The 22,665-nt window shown below is 39.1% G+C and overlaps 1 protein-coding gene across 2 annotated transcripts; it reads left to right on the forward strand.

The window, feature by feature from the left end:
- Positions 1 to 2,245: 2,245 nt before the first annotated feature.
- On the forward strand, positions 2,246 to 21,615 carry rfx4 (regulatory factor X4). 2 transcript variants are annotated; one of them, XM_022754474.1, is made up of 18 exons: positions 2,246 to 2,320; positions 4,801 to 4,887; positions 5,092 to 5,152; positions 8,824 to 8,947; positions 10,437 to 10,498; positions 10,881 to 11,094; positions 11,567 to 11,644; positions 11,791 to 11,954; positions 13,445 to 13,545; positions 13,669 to 13,727; positions 13,836 to 13,980; positions 14,315 to 14,409; positions 14,909 to 15,026; positions 15,928 to 16,047; positions 16,803 to 16,964; positions 17,067 to 17,232; positions 17,316 to 17,454; positions 20,251 to 21,615. In XM_022754474.1, the coding sequence occupies exons 1-18, from the start codon at positions 2,278 to 2,280 to the stop codon at positions 20,521 to 20,523; spliced, it is 2,211 nt and encodes a 736-aa protein (XP_022610195.1). In that variant the 5' UTR covers positions 2,246 to 2,277; the 3' UTR covers positions 20,524 to 21,615. The 2 variants fall into 2 exon arrangements, with proteins under 2 accessions (XP_022610195.1, XP_022610196.1); XM_022754475.1 differs by having other exon boundaries at positions 17,106 to 17,232.
- The last annotated feature ends 1,050 nt before the right edge of the window (positions 21,616 to 22,665 follow it).

Here is a 22,665-nt window from a genome sequence, read left to right on the forward strand (position 1 = left end):
TATTATCATTCAATCTGACAATTATTTTCTTGATTAAGTGATTAGTTAATTGGTCTAAAAAAAAAAAAAAGTGTCAAAAAGATTGTGAAAAAATGACCTTCAGTTTCACAAAGCCCAAAACAATTTCATCAAAAATCAAGAAAGTGTTCTCATTTCAGAAGCCGTGTAGAAAGAATTTTGGTATTTCCTTCTTAGGAAATTACTCAAAATGATGAACTCATTATCAGAATCATTGCCATTTAATTGATTAATCAATTAATCATTGCTGAAAATCATTAAACAATAATATTTAATTATCACCTAGTCCATGTTGGACTGATATCCAGATGTAATATTGATACATATTTGCTGCTTGATGTTATAACATTCATTATAAACTAACTGGCTGCTCATTAAAAATAATCAATAGGAGTTTTGTTTGGAGCATTTTTATTTATTTATTTATTCATTCATTTACAGCCTGAGAAGCTTTAGGTTTCTCAGTAGAAAGTGGAGGGCCACTCTTTCATGTGATAAGCAGACAGCTGGATGTCACATACAACAATGTTCAGTGGCATCATATAGAAACATACAGAGCAACAGTTTCTTTCATGTCAGTAGGAGGAGAAAGTTGCTTTGACTCGTACGGTTTCCTCTTTTAAACCGAAGCCTTAATACCACCAACATGTCGTATGTGGCGTAACCATACCCCCCACTCGCACATACACACACGACTCAACTGGGGCCTTTTCACTGGACAAAAGCAGAACACATCCGTTTGTGTGGGGAGAGTGTATGAGAATAGGAAGGGTGGAAGAGGCTCTTGGTGGCTGCACCTGTCCTATTTTATGAGGCTCTAATAAGCAGATAACAGGATGGAAAGAGGAATGTCCACTGAGGGAGATACAGACTCCACCTTCTCCTTATTTGACAGAAATTAATTAGATCCTCCTTTGAGATCACGGCTTTGCACTGGGCACCGTTTAGGCCTTTGAATATTGAGTCATTAAAGTGCTGTTAAATTGTTTTGTTTAACTCTAATAATCTGTAAAGATGGTTTTCTGTTGCTTTGCCCCTTCACTCATTTCAGCAGCTTTCTTCTTCCTGCATGAGTCTGAATGGATGCATCATCCCTGTTTTAACAAACTATGACCCTGTGCACAGTGTCCCATGGCATGTTGCTGCCACCCTGTCCCACCCGTCCTCCCAGGTGGCTGCGCGGTGTGTGTCAGTGAGTAGCAGCATTGGTGCCCACGCCTGCGCAGTGGAAGAGAAAGTCCTCCTTTGCTATCCATGGTGTGGTGAGTAATTCAGCCATAATCCGCCTTTCTCCTCTCCCCTCTTCTTTCCCCTCTCCTCTCCCCCTCTCCTGTGGTTCCATTCATATTCTAATCACAGCTTTCCCTTCTCCAGCTCTCAGGCACTCCATCAGAGCCCTCCCAGCCTCGGGCTTTGCACTTTTACTTCCCCCCCTTTGTGACCGTTCCCTCTTCTCAGAGGCACACCAAAAATAAGGTTGCCACAGCAAAAGAGTGGGCAAAAAGAGGTGAGAACTCCATCAAAAAATTCACACTTATGCAGTTTTAGCATGTTTGGATGCGTGTCTGAGCAAATGACATGTCGTCTCAGTGAAAAAGTTATCGTGAAGATGGTTTAATGGGGGAATGAGGTGATAAACAGATGAAATGTGGCAACAAGTGTCTGTGAGATGTGAAATGGGAGCTAAAATCAGGAGGAAAGTCAGGAGCGGCAGTTGTGTAGGGATGTATGTTTATTTGGAGCTCAGGGGTGTATAAAAACGTATTAAATGCCATAATGGAAGACGGGGAGGCCACAGTGTTAGGACTGCGTAGATCTAAGCCTCTTTTTTTTTTTGGTTGGGAGGGAGCTTTTCTTATTCAAAACAGCCCCACAAAAGACTTCCAGTGAGCCTTGCCACATCCCCATCTGACTTGGGGCCATTCATCAGCCTTCCAAGCCTATCAATGACATGTCCCCATCAGGGCTCCTATAAAATCAGCCCCTTTCCCATGAAACATCAGCAAACATTTTGACGGGTCTGGCTTTCCCCCCGCTGGATTTCTGGAGTCTCTACCCCCCTTTCCTCCCTTATTCCCACCTCCCCCCTCTCCTCCGCCAACACCACCCCTCTCTGGGCGAACCTCAGATCCTCAACATCTCCTGTGACGGGCAGTGGTCACGGAAACACTGAGCAAGACAAGGGGAGAGCGGCCGAGCAGGGGGAAACGTGCACTAAGCCATTTTCTTGGAGGAGCCAGTGTTGTTGATGGGAAGAGGATGCATTGCGGGCTGCTGGAGGAGCCTGATATGGATTCCACAGGTCAGTCCTGTTAAACTCTGCTTGTCTGGATGTGTTTAGAAAATCAGCTTCTGTTCAGAAACGTCGTGTGAGTTTCTGCTGCTTCACTTCTGGAGGTCTCAAACTTTCTCCGTAGTTATTCAGAGGAAGTGTCTGGATGCCCGGCTGTTGATTTGAACCCGTTTCTCATTCCTTTTTTTTTTAATTTTTTATTTTTTTTGTATAATTGTGAGTGATTTTTGTCACACACATTTATGGCAGGTGCTGTTATGTCTCACAACACGCTTGTTCATTGATTTAAGAAAAGTCGCAGTAAGCAAGGAATAGTCCTGAAATCTGCAACATTGACTTTTCAAGTGGTTTCTTGCTGTTTTTTCAGTCTTTTCACTTTAATTGATTTTAAAAATTGTCATGATCATTTGTAGTGGAGGAATAAAAACAAGTGCAGATCATGGTGCACTTTAAAGTATCATGCACCTGCTCTGTTCAGGGCATTTCTCTGTTTTTTGAGTGCAAAACGGGAAAACTAAAGCATTTATCCATGTTCAAACTGAATTTTACTGCAAATTCATCAGTAAAATATTTGTGTATGTTATCTAATTGAGTTCTTTATTTAACTTTCAGGAATATTAATGATTAATAACCAATCTGATTAGAAGATTGACAGAAACAAATTATGCAGTGCGTTGTCTTATCTGCTGAGAAGTGGCGCTATTTGTTAAAATTTAAAAAAGGCTGGGTTAATGAATTATCATTTAGCCTTGGACAGAAAAAAAAAGCACATTTGTAGTATGCTGGTGCAGTTTAGAGTAGTTAGGTCCTGAATGTGTGGTAATAAATGAGTGAACATCCGTTTCACTTGTTGATCAAACTTAATCCAATTATTTAGATCCTCAACTTATCTGTTCCTGTGGCAAATGAAGCTCGAGATCTGAGCCTCTGTGGAGAATTAGCTTCGCTTCAGTGGATTCACTTTTTCATTTCCAGGGTTTGTTTTTCTTCTTTTTTTTTTTTCTTTCTTTTTTTTTTTTAGGTATAGAAAAGCAAATACTGTCAGTAAATGATGAGAGATGTCAGTGACAGCAGTGGTGTTTATTCAAAGTTAATATGCAAATGTTCAAGATATTTTTCTTTTATTGTGTAACAGGCAATATAATATGCATGTTAGCCTCAATACTATTAATCAGCAGTAATATAAAGGCTGTCAAACAGACAATTAACAGTGAGCTTCTAATGATTACAATAATAATTAATTTAACATAAAAAGAAAAATCATCTTCCACGTCTGCGTTTGGACGTCTGTGATGATGATGGGACTCTAACTGCAGACCGATCTTTTTTCTATCAGCACGTGCCGAACATCTCGATGTAGATCCTCATCGAGTGCAAACTTCTAAAACTTTTCAGTATCTGTGACCTCCTCTGAATCCCCCCGTGGGCTGCACCAACAGGTCGTCGTGCCAACAGTCTGTCCTAGCAACAGCTGCTATGGTGACTGTTGTCAGTTCACTTACAGAAAAAAAAAGAGATTTGCACAATTTCAAGAAATATTACGTTTAGAGTTTTTAATGTGTTGAACAGGGTTTAGTTTAGCATGTTTACCTTTGTGCTGTATGTACTGCGTAAACGTCTGAGGCAGTTTTGCTGCTCATTTACATTTTAGGTTACATAATAGTTTTTATTCACCAGTTTAATGGAAAATATTCTGCTTTTTATTCCATCTCTCTGTTTCGACAGTCACTGGCTGATAAAGAAGTTATAGCTTAGTATCATAGAAAAATAAAATTCAGAAAATGCTTTGATGCATTCAAATCAACACAATTTCCTTCTTAATTACTTGTATCAAATACTGAATACTTTTTAGGAAACAAATAAAAGAATTTTAAATGGATTTCCACTCAGTCAGGCAGTTTCTACATGAAAGCTTTGGTGTTTTGCTGCAGCCCGGTCACAGAAAGCACACCAGTCGAGCTATTTCTAAGTAGAAATTAAAACAGCACAATGGCCTCTATTCCACCAGACTGCTTCAGTAATGTGCACAGGCCCTTTTAAGCAAGTGTGTACGCTCGTAGTCTCCTGGGAACAATGCTGGATTCCTGCCGTCTTGGTGAAAACATCTTAAATAGAGCCATGGCTGCTGCGCTGTCCATACAATCGATTGTTGTCAGCTCACCCTGTCACACAAGTGACATTTATAGTGTCCTGTATAGGCAGTGATTTGCTCTGTTTATGTAAATAAAGCTTTGGTGTTCACTTCAGTAAGTGAGTTTTTAAATTGATAGTTTCAGCTTCAGTGGAAATCAAAAAACAAAAAAATACTGGAAAACTGCTTTAAGTGATCTTTTACCCAAATGACAAAGAATGTGTCCACTGTTAAATTCTTAAAATCATATTCTTACCAAATTCATAATTTCATTCACTTCTGTCTAAATAAAAACCATAAAATTGCTTTTTTTGCGTGGTACTCAGAGGTGATCTGTGGTCCTTTATGTCTTTCTTAGAGAGTTGGATTGAAAGATGCCTCAACGAGAGCGAGAGCAAGCGATACTCCAGTCACACGTCTCTGGGGAACATGTCCAACGATGAACGTAAGCAGGACAAACGCTGTCACACTAAAACTACCGACTTCATTGAGGAATCTTGTAAAATACTGTTGTGTGTTTCCCAGAGCTCACTTGTTAATCTTATTGTCAAGTGTTTAGTACAGTAAATGTCATGTAACCATGTTTGCTCAGCAACAATAAGACTTGTGTCGGTTATATGTAAAATCCTTAATGTGTTGTATGTTACAGATGAAGAAAAAGAAAATAACAGAGCCTCTAAACCACATTCAACACCAGCTACTCTGGAATGGTAAGTTATTAAGAACAAATCTGAATGTTTTTTGCCTTCACTCATCGGTAAAAATTTATTAGATAAAAGTGAGAAAATGTAAAAAAACAAAACACAATTTTATGTCAAACAGCAGGAATGAAAAGCAAATATAGTGAATTAATGTTAAAACAATGTAGTCAGTCTTCAAACCAGGCTTTTGAATAAACCATTATTTTACAACATAAAAAACAAAATGCTAAAGTTTACAATGAGCCCCATTTTATTTTGCTTTTAATAAAATGTTACACACATAACAGCATGTTTTACAGTGTTGATCATTTACAGCCACGTTAGATGTCAATACTGCGCTAATTTCAATAGTTTTACATGACACACATAGATGACACCATGAACCAGTCTCTTTACACACTGGTTTCTGATCTTATGTCAGTAAAGGTAAGATTTATATCGTGCCACTGCACCACAAACACAGATGAAAATGATGTCCTGCTTTTAATATATATATATATATATATATATATATATAATTTTATATGTGTGATGTATTGGACACATTTTGTATTTTAAGTAATAACAGGAAATTTAGAGAAACTTTTGTTTTTCAAACCCGAATTTTGCATCTGATCATAAAAATGTGATCAAATAAGATTTTATGTTTTATTTCACATCCTCCGCATGTATAAAATACAAACCCCACACACACTTCAAGTCTATATGTGCCTGCCTGTTGCAGAGCCCCATGGCCAATGACATCCTACTGAATAGTATTCAAAACACACATGAGCTTAAATGAATATTAATACAGATTTAAGCTGCACTGTGGGGGGCTGAAACTCAGCATGAAGAACATGAGTGGAATCAATGTACTTGTTATTATATATTCTTTTTAAAGAGAGACATTGTAGTTATAAATGTTATTGCAACTGGCCCCTGCAATAATTGTAATACTTTAATTTTAGCAGGATGTTGCGTTAAAGTTAAATGATATCTCTATTTTTACAAACGTAATGTTTTTGAGTTTTTGATTGATTCATTTGGTTTTCATTAAACCAGAAAGAATACACAATTGTATCTGATTGAGAAAACTCAGTAGAGTGAGATTTATAGTTACACCAACATGATAAAGAATACCCATTAGTAAATTAACCAGTTTTAAAAATACAATTCTTGTTTGGCTGTAATTCAGAGGACAGTTCACAGCTTTGAGGCGACTTTTACAGTAGCCATATACAGTATATTCCATAGGAATAAAGTGTTATTTAAGTGTTATCTAAAGTGTATTTAGGAATTTGAAATAAGGTAACAAAAGCTTTGAAAGGTATAGAATGCATTTTTATCAACATTATAAGTGAATGTGTAGCTGGTTGACTTCATGAAGGCCATGACTGAATTTACTGATCAATCTGTTACTCCTTTAAACACTCCCATTCTGTCCTTCAGAGAAGTAACCTAGTTTCCACTGTTGAATGTTGAAGGGGCCACTGGTGTATAGAGGATGGACATTAAATTTATTATAAATAACAGAGACATTGCTCCTCCTACATTAAAAAATATTAGATTATTAGAGAAGGGGTTGTTCCAAACATATCAAAAAATGCAGTTAATACGTTTATTTTTCAGATCTGGTTGACACATTATAGACATTGATAACCGCAGAACGGTTAGCACTATTTTTTGCCATGTATCGTCCTCCTCACTGTGTTCTCTGCTGTTTGGATTCATTTTTAAAAAAGTGCAAACTTTTTCTTAATTTATAAAAAAAAAGCTTTCAATATCTTTAAATAACATATATCCTACAAAATCTATCACCTAAATATCAAAGTGTGCACAAAAATATGTAAAATCATTCTCAAATAAAAAATGTGTGTAGTTAATATGACCTCAGAGGTCAGTGGTACTGATGTGTCCCACAAGGCTCAATTTTGGGTCCGTTCTTATTTTGTTAATTGACCTTTTGTTGTCACTTGTAAGTTGTACACAGATAATGTGATTTTTATTTATAGCTAGACCAACAAGTGTTTGTATTAGCAAACTGTAATACACATTCAGATGTTTCATTGACAGTAAAGAGGCTCTTAAGCTTCATTGAATGATTTCTTTTGTTGGACCGTGAGGAGGCAGAAGTACTGATATAATAATAGATTATCAAGTGCTTATAATTATAATACCTATTTTATAGCAAACAAAGAGTAAAACAATTAACAAGATGAAATAATTTAAAACCATTACAACAAATGCCAAACTTATGGATATCCAGTTTTTCACTGGTTCCAAGCTTTATCAGAACATATAGTTGTGTATCATCCACGTAATGATGAAGATCTATATTATGTCTACACATACTGCATACCGTCCACAAAATAAAAGGGAACCCAGAATAGACCCCTGGGGGACCCCAAGAAAGAGAGGAGCACGAGAGGAGGCATCTCCAAGCATAACAAAGGAGACCCTGACAGATAAGATGAACCAATTCAGAGACACATCACTGATGCCAGAAAAGTTTTCCAGACATCTGATTGTGACTAATGTCTTAGGGAATCTGCCGATAACAGACACAACAAAATGCAATTTATTGACACTGAAAACTAAAGAAAGCAAAAGTTCTGTTACGGCTTTTATTTGAATCTACAGTACTAGAAACCCTTTCATATATGAGTGATTTTAATCAATTTTAATATCAAAAATATAGTTTAATGGAGATTTAACTAGTGTAATTATTTCAATTCAAATCATGGCAAGTATGATGTGCATTAGAAAAAATATACAGAGGCTTGTACAGAGTTGTAAATCAGAGCTATTATTTTTATTTTATTTTTTTCACACATACGTTTCTTAACATGCTTGACACTGTCATGTAGGATGACACTAAAACCAACACAGCCCTCCTTATATGCAGGAAATGAAACAGATACAAATCCAAACACACACACATGATTACTGTAAAGTGTATAATGAAATATGTTGGGAAATTTTACAAAAATGCATATATGCCTAGAATTTATCAGAATTTGTTCGCTACAGCTGTTAGCGAGAAAAGGTCGCTTACTATTATCAGGAAAATTAGCTTTTGAATTCTGTTACGCCTGTATTCCCGCAGGAGCAGTTGTTGATGTAATTGCGAGAATGTAATGATATGTGCTTAGTTGTGTGCAACAGTACATCTGCTGACTGCTGTGTGTTACTGAATGAGACAGCTTGCTATTTGGAGCTGCTAACTGTAGTGTTCAGTGTCTGCGTAGACGCTTTAATACTCTGTGTGACGTGATGTGATGATGTGTTCTATGAATGTGCAGCCTTGATGCTGCTTTAATGTACATGAAGCTGCTGTTTTTTAATATTATTCAGTTTTGTGTTTGTGATTGTGGTTCTGCACGTTTGTGTGTTACATTTTATATTTTTCTAAACCACTTACCTTTGATGAAAATTATCCCTAAATCTGGTACATATACATTCTGTTTAATAATGTCCCCTCCTAATTAAATAAAATCCAAAGTTTTACATTGTATAATTTCATCACATCATTTTATTTAACTGCACTGCACCTTCTGCTGATATTTACACAGTAAATTCCCTCACCATTTTTATTGGTTGGTATTCTATGTATCTTTCAATTCATCTCATTTGTATTAATGCTATATTAACATGTACTTTATTTTTTGGATACTGATGAATCTCATTGTCATTCACAGGCTAGAGGAGAATTATGAGATAGCCGAAGGTGTGTGTATCCCCCGAAGTGCCCTCTACATGCATTACCTAGACTTCAGTGAGAAGCACGACACACAGCCTGTGAACGCAGCCAGCTTTGGAAAGGTAAGATTCAAAACTTCAGCGGAGATGACGGTTCAACGGTCTGATAACTCGTCATTCCCGCCTGCATCCAGTTTAACTCACAACCATCTTGAAATGTCTTCAAACTACATGAAAGTCATTAACTCGGTAACTCGGAAAAATATTTTTTATATTAATGATTGTGAGGTGCAGTTGATTGGTTCCTTAAAAACAGAGTGACACCCCAAGATCAATGGTGAAGATTTTTCTCAGCTTTTCAGGGTTTGATTTACATTATGGATGCACTGCAAGTTTCAAGTAAACAAAATGTCTCAGCAGAAGAGGATACAAAACAACAGTCGGATGTGATAGCCCCTATGAAAACAATAATCTCATCCACTCCATCAGCCATAAGCATTAGTCTGACCATTTCATGCCTGGGTTGGTTTTGTGCTGCAGTTCTGGCCGCTGTGTTGAAGTAATATCGACTGCAGCTCAGTGTGAAGCAAAGCTCTGCGGCCGCTCACTGAACACATAATCTAGAGCCAAAGGAGATGTGCTTTCGTCTGTTCCCACAACCCCAAGAAGTTCCTCAGCCTTCCTACCCCCAGCCATCCCCTGTACCCTGGACTCAGGCCCCAACCCCCAACCCCCAGACCCCCAGGCCCACCCCCGCCCCTTCGCAGCTCCTGTCGGAAGATATTGAAAAAGAGAAGGGGCCTGGATTAATGTGTAATTAAAGGAAATTTGGAAGGGTGAGATGTTGCGGAATGTTAGATCAGTGGCTGGAGCAGTGTGGGGTGTCCTTTAGGAAGGCTTCATTGATTCAGGACAAAAAAACGAGAGAGGGCCCGGACTGCCTCCCTGTCTGCTCATTTATCAAGCGGGGCCTGACAGAAACTTCACAGCTTGGCCTCTTTTTTCATCCCACACAATGGAGAGCTACACTGTTTGCTAAAGTTTCTGCACCAGGAGCTGGACTAAGGAGCCAATCTCTTTGGACAAAAACAGAGGAAAGGAAGAAGGAGGGAGTGGAGTAGAGAAAGAGAGTGAGAAGGATAGAGGATGGGTGGGTGGATGGATGAGGGGAGGCTGTTGATATAGAAAAAAAAAAGTAATACCCCTGGATGTCATAAATGGATGACTCTCAAAGCTTTTATTTTCCTCACAGACCTCCCTGTGGACACAGCTAGACAAACTTTATTAAACACTTTCTCATACACAAGTACAGTATTTCTGTGAAGTAATGTATATTGTTTTACTGTGGATTAGATTATAACTAAAGTATAATTTTCTACTATACAATATTTTCTTCCACTGAGTTAAAAATAAACATGTTGTCTATATTTTATAAAGATCTTATTTGACTCCATGTGTCAACTTTTCCCATCTCCTTTTTCTCTTTTTTTTTTTTTTTTTTTTTTTTAAATTACTGTCGGCTGAGATGAATTTGATATAACTCCAAAAACAAAAAAAAAAAGTTCTGAGTAGTTCCAGCACACTGAGAAACTTTTTCTCCCACAATGAACAGATCATACGGCAACAGTTTCCAGCGTTAACTACCAGACGACTGGGGACAAGAGGGCAGTCGAAGTAAGTTGTTAAGTTTGTTTCGAACACACTTGTCCATGTATCCACTAAAAAACAGCAACAAAAAACAAAAAAAAAACAAAAGTTACAAATTTACTCAAATCTCCATTAACTCAACTGGATACAAAGCATATTCATCTCAGTTTATATTTGCAAAGATTTGAAACTGGGGCATACATATAGGTTTTTGAAATATTAGTTGTTGTTTTTTTTGGAAATTCCTAAAAGAATATCTGTTAGAAGCGTTTCACATGATGAAACAGCCATACACTGTATATTTACATAAGGTCTGACTAACATTTTCTTTTCTTTCACAGTTTTTGATAGTAATACGACTTGTACTTGATGAGGTAAGAATAAACTATGCACCGTCTGTTCTCCTCAGATACCACTACTACGGCATAGCGGTGAAGGAGACCTCTCAGTATTATGACGTGATGTACTCCAAAAAGGGAGCGGCGTGGGTGAACGAGACGGGGAAGAAAGAGGTCACCAAGCAGACAGTGGCGTATTCACCGCGCTCCAAACTGGGGACGCTCCTGCCAGAGTTTCCAAATGTCAAAGACCTAAATTTGCCCGCCAGCCTGCCAGAAGAGAGGGTAAACAGGAGTTTTAAAAGTCCATCCTTACAGCCCCCCTCCCCATCCCTGTCATCCCATCTCTCCCTGCCATCTCACCATCTCTGCGCCCCCTCTGGCTCTTTTATCTGGATTTTCACTGGGTTTGCGTTTAGAGAAGGACCCTGAGGATTTATATGCTGGCTCCTCACTAACTCTTAATCTTTTGGGGGAGATAATAAGATCTAGCGATGGACAAAGGACAGGCACTAGCTGTCCGGCTTTTAAAGAGGGGCCATGATTTTAAATGGTTTGTGTTTTTGCTGATCTCTAAAGCTTGTTTTATATTACTCCGCTCCAGCCTAGACCTGTTACATGTATTTATTGGTTCACATGCTTTGTTCAAGATTTATTTTCTTGTTTTCGTACCACTGTTTTTTAGTTTCCCCAAAAGAGAAAAAAAACCATTTAAGTTTGTGATGCAATTAGATTAATACTCTGTTGTTGCCCACAGGTGTCAACCTTCATCATGATGTACAGAACGCACTGTCAGAGGATACTGGACACTGTTATTCGAGCCAACTTTGATGAGGCAAGCCGTCTCATATTTTAAACCTTTTTTGTTTAAAGTCAAATTCTTGATTGTATGTAACTAATAGCTTTGCTTTATATAAAAGGTTAAACTTTTATCTCCTAATGTAATGACTGAACATCATGGCTTGTCTCTGGTGTCTGCAGGTCCAAAGCTTCCTGCTGCACTTCTGGCAGGGGATGCCGCCCCACATGCTCCCTGTCCTCGGCTCCCCCACGGTGGTGAACATAGTCGGTGTTTGTGACTCCATCCTCTACAAGGCCATCTCTGGGGTGCTGATGCCCACCGTCCTGCAAGCACTGCCTGATAGGTGAGTCGTTTTGTAACCCTCACTTTTACTATGAGTGTAAAACTGGACATGAGGTACAATACCAGTCAAACGTTTTAGAACATTTCCCGGTCACTGAAATCTACATAGAGGTATGTCTCAGTGTTTTAGATAATAGATATAATAGATATTATTATTTTTTAAAAATCATAGAATCTTAAATCCTAAATTTAATCTTCATTTTTGACTCGTCCAGCAGCCCAATACACTTGTGATGTTCTTTCTAGAATGAAAATCATATATTGTTCAGAAAGTTTGTCCCAACACTGTTGCTGAAGTTCCCACAAATGTGTTGCACTTACACTTACCTTCTGTCCAGTTCATCCAAAACCAGCTCCATGGGTTTTAAGTCTGGACACTGTGCTGATCTTCATCATGTGAAGCCACTGTCTTGTTCTTTTCTTCTAATGTCATGGGTCATTATCTTGCTGTAGGATGAACCCCTGACCAGCCAATCCGTCTTCCTTTGTTACTGGCTTTTTTTTCTCACCATTCTGATAGCAATATACAGCACTACTTCCTGCACTACAGAATTTTCCTAAGAGTGACACAGTTTGTTCCATCACTGCCTTTGCACAGACAGAGGGTTTCAGCAGAAGTGTTTTTGGTTCAACTTTTTTTTTTTCCTTGGGCAGTTTATCACTGACCTTTGTACCATTTGAGGTTATTCACTGGATTTAAAATTTCAATGAAAACTAAACTAAACTAAGACTAAACCTGCAGTGTGAATTAAAGCTGCTTCTAACAGACACGTCTCACCGCACGACTTACTATTCTATATTTTTTATTGCATTATACTTCTATATAGGTAGTGTATTATTGTGTAGAATAAATTTTCTATAAATCTGCAAATGATCTGTAAACACTTTCAAGTTGTAGCTACTGATTGGATGTCTGGAAATCAATCACCTAATATATATGACAATAATATATGACATGATATGTTACGGTCTACTGAAGAGTTGGGAGATTGCAAAACCTTGAAATGTAAGAGCTTTGAATTCTGGTCTGGATTTTAAGCACAATTAAAATGAAGGAGTTCAATGTGAGGCTGTGTAGTTAATTAATCAGATAGTCAGTTAAAAAACTCAGTTAATTGTTGAAATTATTTTTCAAAAACATCATGTGAGGATTTGTTCTTTTTTTCTGTCACATATGAGAGAAACTTAACTCAAGGTCCACTTACTGGCTTTTTCTGTAGCTTTTCCCCACATCTCATTCTTCCTCTGGGACTGGGAACTGAGTTTGAATATTTATATATTGGTTGGTCAAAAGAATAAATTTGAAGATTGTAATGGGCATTTTTCTGGGCATTATTTTGCTACATTTCACAGACCAAACAAATAATTGAATGAACAAAACAGATAGTTTAAGAGGATACCAGATCACCAGATAAATCTATAATGAAATCCGTAATTGGTTTAAATTATTACTGTTATTTATTGTGTTTCTGTTTTCCTTCATTTTCACAGTTTGACTCAGGTTATTCGAAAATTTGCCAAACAGCTTGATGAGTGGCTTAAAATAGCACTTCACGACCTTCCTGAAAACCTGAGGAATATCAAATTTGAATGTAAGTATGAAGTCCACGGTTTATGTCTGAAGAAAATACAGATTCCATATTTTTATTTTCAAACAGGACATGTAAATGATGATTCACAGGAATAACCACATTCTTTTCCTATTTTGTTTCCAGTATCGAGGAGATTTTCTCAGATTCTAAAGCGGCAAACATCATTAAATCATCTGTGTCAGGTGCGTATCATGGTCCGAATGTTTTTCTAATAAAATTCATATGAACAAGCACGGCTGATAAGGGATATGGGTATGCTTGTGTAATATTGTTGATATATCTGTCCCCAGGCGTCACGGACTGTGATAAACAGTGCAGACATCACCTTTCAAATGCTGGAGGACTGGAGGAATGTGGACTTGAACAGCATCACCAAGCAGACACTTTACACCATGGAGGACTCACAAGAGGAGCACAGGCAGCTTATTATCCACTGTAAGTCCATGCAGTTACACTGACTCCACTCTAACACACCCAGCCACACAGAGAATTACACTTTACTTCCACACAAACAACACACCGAGGGACAATCATTCCCACGACCAGCAGAGTCAAAGCATTAATGATGGAGACCAAAAGGTTAAGTAAGTTCACTCTCCTCTGAAACACCCTGTGGAGCATCTCCAATCATCAGTCCTGACGGGATCAGAGGTCACAGATACGTAGAAGATGTGGCATAAAGATGCCATTTGCATCCAAATCTTGGTGTTTTCTCAGTCTCCAGTGATGTTAGTTCCCATCTTACCTGACCTTCTGTCTCCTGTCACAGTGTATCAGGAGTTTGACCGTCTACTGGAGGAGCAGTCTCCAATCGAGGCGTACATCGAGTGGCTGGACTCGATGGTGGACCGCTGTGTTGTCAAGGTCAGACAGAAAATACTCTTATCCCCTCATTTAGAAGAACAGCTGTTTAAACATGGTCTGAGTCACACATTTTTGCATAAAGCATTTGTCTGAAGGTGAAGTTGCACAAGTGAAGTTTAAATGTTGCCCATGTATTTGCACAGCAGATCATTTTGCCCTTAAAAAGACACCTGTGGCTGAAAGCCACTCGTCTCTGCGTGTCTTTCTTCCACAGAGGCACTTACGCTGCAATCCTCCCAGTTAATGATGTCTTCAAGCTTCCCATTTGCGTCCATTATGGCCAGATATGGGCTTGTAAAATTTGGTCGCCCTGGCAACGTCTTGGACTGCCCAGACAATAGTTCAATAGGAAGGCGTGTCCCTGGGGGCAAATTAAATAGTTGACTTGTTGACATGTTTTTCGTTCCTGAGGGTTAAGCCCCAATACGCACCCAGGGGTTAATTCTACCCCGGCATCCCAACCCTTCCCCCTCTTTTCTCATGGTAATGTTCTCTCTAGGTGGCAGGGAAGAGGCCCGGGTGCCTGAAGAAGGTGGCCCAACAGTTCCTGCTGATGTGGTCGTGTTTCGGTACCAGAGTCATCCGGGATATGACCCTCCACAGCGCGCCCAGTTTTGGTGAGCTGCTAATGCTTTGTCATCATTCCTTCATGCAACAGACAGGAAATACACAACGTTGACAGAGTGTATATAGAATAGTTAGTTATGTCATCTATTATCTGTTTCCAAAGTCATCTCATGTTTAGGTCTGGTGTTTGTAGGTTCCCAAAACTGGTTTAAACTTCCAGAAATGATCTATATATGTCTTCAGTACTACCAAATAAACGTTTCCAGATTCCTGTGATTCTCAAATGAGGAGAGAGGAGGAACAAGTAAAATGGCTGTTGTTGCAGTAAGTGCAGAGCTGTGAAAATGAAAGAAAAGAAAATGGCTTCTCTTTCCTGTACTTGTGTCCTTTGGCCCTGTCTGTGAATATCAAAGACACAGCTGGTTGCAGTGTTTTGATAAAGCAGGTCTCTGTGCACAAACAGCTAATTAACAAAAGCCGCCCCTCCCCTCTCCCGATGTGTTTGCCTGTCTTTTCCATTTTATGACCGGTCAGTATTACACCCCGCTCCCCTGAATAGCCACAAGTGTTTATTATGCGCATGGCGGCGGCAGCGACCCGTACAATGACACAATTGTGACACTCCCTCACATGCCACGGTCACGTCTTCCGTGTGACCCCAGGGTCAGCTGACATATTTCTGGCACTGAGTCGGTACACGGAAACAAGTGCACTCACTTTTTTTTTTTTTTTAAATAACAGCAGCCGTCCTGTCAGTCTGCAGGATGTGATGTCATCAAATAGATGCTTTTACAAACGTCTCAGTCTTAATGCTCATCTTTCCCTAAACATGCATAGGCATCTTTTTTTCTGTCACCATGTGATGAAGTCACTTTTTAACACAATTTATTACATATAATTTCATATGTTTTTGGTCCAAACAACTTATTCCTCCCGTGTGTTTGTGTGCAGGGTCCTTCCATCTGATCCATCTCATGTTTGATGATTATGTGCTTTACCTGCTGGAGTCCCTGCACTGCCAGGAGAGGGCCAACGACCTCATGAGGGCCATGAAGGGCGAAGGCAGCACAGGTGAGAATGCTACCTGCAGGTCTAATCAATAACCAGTGACAGTACATCTGCAAAAACGTCTTATGTCATAGTTTGTCATGAAGTTCAAGTCATGTTTCAGGCACAAATCCCAAACATTGTGGTGATAATTAACCTTAAAGCTTTTGGATGTTGAATACAACACCTTGGGCTTTATGATGTACATTTTTTTTCACTATTTCTTCTACATTTTTTGCGCCACACAGTAATCAATTAATCGAGAAAATTAAATGATTACTGAAAAATCAGAAGACCATTCAGTAATGAAAATAATCATAAGTTGTTAATTTCCTCCATATACAGGTATGTCTATTTGTGCTCCTGAAAAAATACAATATAAAGTACAAAAATCGACTCACTTTACAGCTTGAAAAGTCAAATTACTGAGAGAATTTACCGACAGAATTTTGGGGCCTAAATTCAGGCTTCACTGGCCAGAAACTCTGCAGAAACCCTGGTCTTTTTTGTGTTGTGTGGTAGTTTCCTCTCTGAAATCCATTTTAGTATTGTAGCTTACACACAGAGAGTGCAGTGAGAAATTGTGAACTGTACCTATATCCAGACCTTTCTGTAATAGATATATTACAGTAAATAAATAAAACCTGCAATAATAAACATTATGATGAGAACTTGTTTGTATTTAGTACACATTAGCATTTTATACATTTTTTAAAACACTAAACATGGCTTCTCTCCCTTCCACTGTCTAATGGTCTGTTGCCTCCCCACACCTTCAGCAGAGAGAGAGGAGGAATTCACGCTGACAGAAACCACTGCCACCTCCCCGTCACCAGGATCCTACTCTCCCGCTCGGTCAGTCCACTCCGTGGGCGTTTCCGCGGCCAGCTCCCCCACAGCTGCCGTGTCCCCCGAGTACACCGGAGTCACTGCCACCACAGGTGAGACAGGCCTCACCGTCACACTGGGTTTAACAGGTTTCACTGCACATAGTTTCTCTGCGCCAAAACATTTGTCTCTGTGTCTATATATGTGTCTACCAGGCGCTGTTCAGTCATATACCTGGTCCCTTACATACACAGTGACAACAGCAGGCGGCTCCGCTCCAGAGGCCGGACAGCAGCTGTCCTGTATGAGGAGCAGCGCTCCAGTCCCTCCTCCGTCCTCCACACACCGGATGCCAGTCTACACCCACAGAGAGGAGCATGGGTAATTATGATTTTTATGATCTGATTCATTTTCATTTGAATTTAGTTGAATATTTTTTTAATGAATTGTTTACTGCACTCCAGGTATACTGGTAGTTACAACTATGGCAGCTACGCCAACCAGCATCCTCACTCCATCCAGAGCCAGTACCCGAGTCTGGCCCATGAGCCGGCGATCCCAGCCCCCCTCCACTACTCCGCCTACCACCGCTCGTCTGCACAGGTCAGTCTCAGCAATGCAGAAGATGGATTCAATGGCATTTTAAAGAATGGAAATCAGTTCATGAATTTGCTCAGTGAATTGAAATCCTTTTGAATCCCTCATCACAATCTATGTAGACATAACTTTTTAAATGTAAATCACAAATTTACGAACTGAAAGAAACATACAGATAAAATACAGGATATATAAAGGACATGTTTTATATGTTATTCTTTGATAATAAGAAAAGAAATAAAACCCTTGACACAACATTAGTTAGATGCAAAGATTAACAAAGTTCTTTAAGCAACAGTTTTGGATGGACTGAATTTAGACTTTTATAAATAGTGGTGTAAAAACTACTTACGTTATTTAACTTAAGTAAAACTAACAATTCCACGCTATGAAAATACTCCAAATTACTTCCGAAAGTCCTCAAAAAATTACATGATTAAGCACAAGTATTATCGGCTAAATTAACTTAAACATTCAAAAGTAAAAATGTTCGTTATGCAAAATGGCCTCTTTCAGATTATCATGTTATTATATATGTTATATTATTGGATTATTATTATTGATTAACTTTGATATGAGCTTCATTTTAATGTTGCAGCCAGTTGAGCTAATTTTAGCTACTTTACATAGTGTTGGGTGGTTTTATAAGGTCATATATTTTCTAAGTAAAAAATATTAATCTACAAAGTAACTAATTGGTTGAATGTATGGAGTCACTTTCCACTAACAAGAGCAGATTACAGTGAAAGTTACAGATGATGCTGATGTCCATAGAGAGGGATGAAACACAGTGTCACATTTTTCACTTAACACAAGAATATGTGGATATGATGTTTTCAATAATGCGTGTGAATATGTGTGTGTGACTAAGCTGTAACTAATGAGTAAACTGTGAGCAGCCACAATACAGAGCTGTGTGCAAATGGGCTCCATTGCAAGAAGTAGAAAACAAAATAGCCTATGTGCATAAAAATAACTTGATATAGATGTGAAGATATAGTATGTCTGTCAGTCAGTCTCAATTAACAATGTGTGGGAAATCTTGCAGTGCTCCTTCTTTGCACATTAGCAGCTCTTATAAGGTGATTTTTGGATGAGAATATCATCAGACTGGCCTCTCAAACTCTGAACTGTCCTGTAAAGGCACAAGATATACTCTTGAGAAAGGAGTTATTATGACGAGATGGAGTCACTGATGTTACAGCTAATGTAGCGACTGGTGTGAGTTTACTCTTTTGATGGTAATTTCCTGTCAAGGGCCCTCCAACCTCCGCTGCCTTTATAGTGGGAGGAGATCAGCTGGGCCTCAGCGCTCACAGTGTTTCTAACAGTCCCAGAATCACCCTTTCCACACAGCGGAAGCAGACAGTGAAAGGTGGCTCAGCCAGGGCCAAGAGGGGCCCTGCTCTGTTACTCCTCTTGCCAGCTCTCAATAGTCTCTTCATCTGTTTGAGCCAGTAGCCACAGAGCAGGGCAAGGGGGCATTTATTAAAATATTGTTATTCAATGGTCTCTTTTCTGCTTGTGAACAAGAGGCAGCTGAGCTGTCTGTTCTGCTCTCTGACCTGCACTGACTGTCTTTTTCCATGCCGTGATCCCTCATAATGGAATCGACTGTCATGTTTATATTTAGTGAGAAAAGGGAAAAGGGTCCTACTTCCACTTTTTTTTTAAGCCCGTCTGAGCTTAAATCGGGCACAAAGCCTGAGCTTTGTCCGTGTGAGAGGTTGGAGATTGAGCTGAAACGAACAGACAACTTTGTCGGATCACCATCTGTTCAATTTATTTTTATCAACAGGCAGATTTCATCAGGCCTGTTTGTGGCCAGTCACCATAGGCGACAAAAAAAACCCACTGGAAAACCTCTTTTACAGCTTATGTCTAATTTTCTTAAGTGGCTTAATTTTTCTATTTTGACCAGTCTGGTACAACTTGTGAAGCAATTTCCCCTGACAGGAAATTACCATTGGCAGGGTCAGTTCACACCCAATGCCACATGGTTAACACAGCATCAATATGATAGCAGCAGGGCTGTAGCTACCTCTGAGGACACCAAGGTCATGTCCTCTGTAAATGTTCTGGGAATTTGGGGGTTTCAGCAACTCGAGTTTATATACTACAGTTAAGACGAGTTAATGAATAAACAATTCAGTAATTTTGCGCCAGTTTATTACTGGACATCATGTAAACGTTCATTTAAGAAATAGTTCAACATTTTGCCAAATGTGATTATTTGCTAGATTAGAGTTACAGCCTGCAGCCAGTTGGTGTAGCTTAGCACAAGAGACTGGAAAAACCAAAGTGACAATGACAATAACAATTTGCCATGTTAGAGGTTATATGCTAAAACTATTTCTTTTCTGTGACAGAGCCAAGCTAGCTGTCTCCAGTCTTTGTGCTAAGCTAAGATGAATTACCTGGCTACTGGCTTTAATAATAAGTTAATAGTTTTAATCGCTTTTCAAACAAAATGCAAAACGTTTCCACCTGGTTCCACCTTCTCAAATCTGCTGAATTGATGCTTTTCTTGGTCTTATTAAACTGAACGTCTTTGGGTTTTTAGATGGTTTGTTAGACAAAGTAAGACATCCAAATACATCATTCTAGGCTTTGGGAAATTATAATGGGCATTTTTTCATCTTCTGACGATTAATGATTAATCGAATGAATAATCAGCAGATGAATTGGTAAATAACTATAAAATAACTGGTAGTTGCAGCTCTGATCTTTTCACTGTATATATTATGGTTCTCTCAGAAGATGCCTGTACTGCATCACTAACTTCTCTCCACTTCTCTACAGTACCAGCTCAACGGCCAGATGTCTCGGATGGAGCCTTGCTTGATGGGCAGCACTCCTCGGCTGCACCCCGCACCTGTCGCCCCCCGGTGGCCAGATGTGTCACCGGCTAACAGCTGTTACACCAGCCCACCTATGCATTCATCCCGCTATGCCACCTCTGGGGACATGTACTCTCCCCTGGGACCACGCAGGAACTCAGAGTACGAACACTCACAGCATTTCCCCGGCTTTGCCTACATCAATGGAGAGGCCACCACAGGCTGGGCGAAATAGCCTTTAAACAATGATTTGGAAAGCCATGTACAAGCTCCAGGCCTGCCAAACCGGTGGATGCAAAGTCTTTGAACACTTCCAATCAAGTACATCAAATAAGGAGGAGCAGAGAGTGGAGAGTACCAATGCAAGGTAATAGCAATCATGGTATGGACGTACTGACAATTTGAAAAGACGTCAATCACACTGACGACTGCGGTGTAATTTGTTAAAAAAGAATTCTTCAACAATTGATGGAAGAAAAAATATGAAATCATACAGATTGTCAAAACCTGCAGCAAAATCATTTGAAGAGTGCAATGCTGCTGCCAAGCTGTGCCTTTGTTTTTAGGAATGTACACCTCTGCCAGAGTTTCCCTCGTCAGTCTCACAAGTCAGCGCACACATCATCCCACCAACCGTCAGTCAGTAATGTCTGTGTCTGATGGATCAGTGTGTTGCGAGCGGTTACGAACACCAGTACAATCTCAGTGACACCACTGTCTCCTCTAGTAGCTCAGCACTGTGCAGCATCCTGGCGTGAGCTCGCTGCAGCCGATAAACCTCAGTCTGCTGCAGGATGATAATGAACTGCACTGCCTTAAACTTCTCCTGGGACACCAGTTACACACAGTGGCACAAAGCCAAAACATCATAAGTGACAGATATAAAGTCATGAAAGACCTTGATCTGTGTGTTGAGGTGTCTTTATCTTGGATAGTGTGTTTTTTAATGATTGAATGCTGTGACTCAAACAACTGTGCGAGTATATTCTGTCCCAAGCTTCTGCTGTTTTCCTGTGACAACATATATATATATAGTATGTATTTTCTGTAACTTTGTAACATGGTGTATCCTTTATTTTCTATGTTACAATTGGTACTTTGTTCTCTGTTTTGTATGGTTAGTAAAGGACGCATTAACCTAGGGTTGTGTGTTTTATAATGCACTCAAAGCTACTGAGGACCTATTACCCTATGGGTATTTATAAAAAGGGAAAATATCAAAGTGTACAGTAACATGAAGTCTAGTCACTTTTCTGTAAATAAAAGCACTGGAAACCGTTTGTGGTGACTGTTAAACTATCACAGTTGAAACTGATGTGTATGTGGGAAAAATGTTGCCACATAAATAATTTCACAATCTAAAACATGAGTCATCTTTGTCAAATTATCTTCTTTCTCTATTCTCCGTATTCTGTTCTCTATTTCTTTATACTGTCTTTGGAAACATGCACAAAATGATGCACAAAAGTGTCCAAATGTAAACCAAATGGTCAACGCATTAGTGGATCTTTTTAATAATCATAATTAGTGTCGACACTGGAACAAAGTCTTGAATTACATTGATCCTTTAAGTAGTGCTCTGTTTATACTTTCTATGCTTGAATATAATCTGTTAAATGTTTTTGACTTTATAACTTCTGACGTGTTGGCGTATGAAAATAGATCATTTAATTTGAGCCTTCACTCAGAGTCCTAAAATACATTTTGATGTTGAAAAGGAAAAACGTTTTCTGAAGTCCCCTGAGCTGAGTTTTATTTCTCTCTCCATGCACCCCAGTGACAACCCAGTGGGGGGTTGTGCCAGTAGCACAGGGGCCACACTGCAGAAAGAATTACATTTCAATAGAGAGAATGTCCTGCTGTGCTGGGGTCATTGTACCTCAGTCCCATAACCTTTGACCCCTGACCCCTGCCAAGGTTTGTATTTATTGGAACATAGATCCTCTGTGTTATGTCTCTCTGAAATCCTGCACAAGTGAGACTTTGAATGCAGAAAACTTGTTTACAGCCAAAAAAAAAAAAGGGCCACCTTCATTGGGATTTAATTACCTGACCTGAGTGTCAATATCAATATCCGCTGAGGATTTAAGAGGAAGATTGGTGAGTGTGGGTGTGCACGAGGACGACACTGTCAGCTGTGAGAAAAGTACTGCCAGACAAGTAGGTTTCATCTTTGACATCGTGTGCTTTAAAATGCTATCAAATAAATGCACAGCATATTGATTTAGTGTAAGTGCATTTATTCTGTTTGGTTTTTTTTAAGTAAGAAATGTATTGTGTTAGATTACAATTGATCTAATTCTGGATTTCACACTAGGTTAATATTTTTAAACTCAGTTTATATTTTTATATAATGTATCATTTGTATGTGCAGCCT

The sequence above is a fragment of the Seriola dumerili genome, unplaced genomic scaffold (genome assembly GCF_002260705.1).
Source record: "Seriola dumerili isolate Sdu_G_001 unplaced genomic scaffold, Sdu_1.0 BDQW01000219.1, whole genome shotgun sequence".
Taxonomy (NCBI): Eukaryota; Metazoa; Chordata; class Actinopteri; order Carangiformes; family Carangidae; genus Seriola; species Seriola dumerili.

Bases quoted from the DNA above. Each gene is read 5' to 3' on its own strand.
- rfx4 (XM_022754474.1), top strand. From the start codon at position 2,278: ATGCATTGCGGGCTGCTGGAGGAGCCTGATATGGATTCCACAG. The intron at 2,321-4,800 runs GTCAGTCCTGTT...TGTCTTTCTTAG, and splicing joins GCCTGATATGGATTCCACAG to AGAGTTGGATTGAAAGATGC. The intron at 16,048-16,802 runs GTGAGAATGCTA...CCACACCTTCAG, and splicing joins GAAGGGCGAAGGCAGCACAG to CAGAGAGAGAGGAGGAATTC.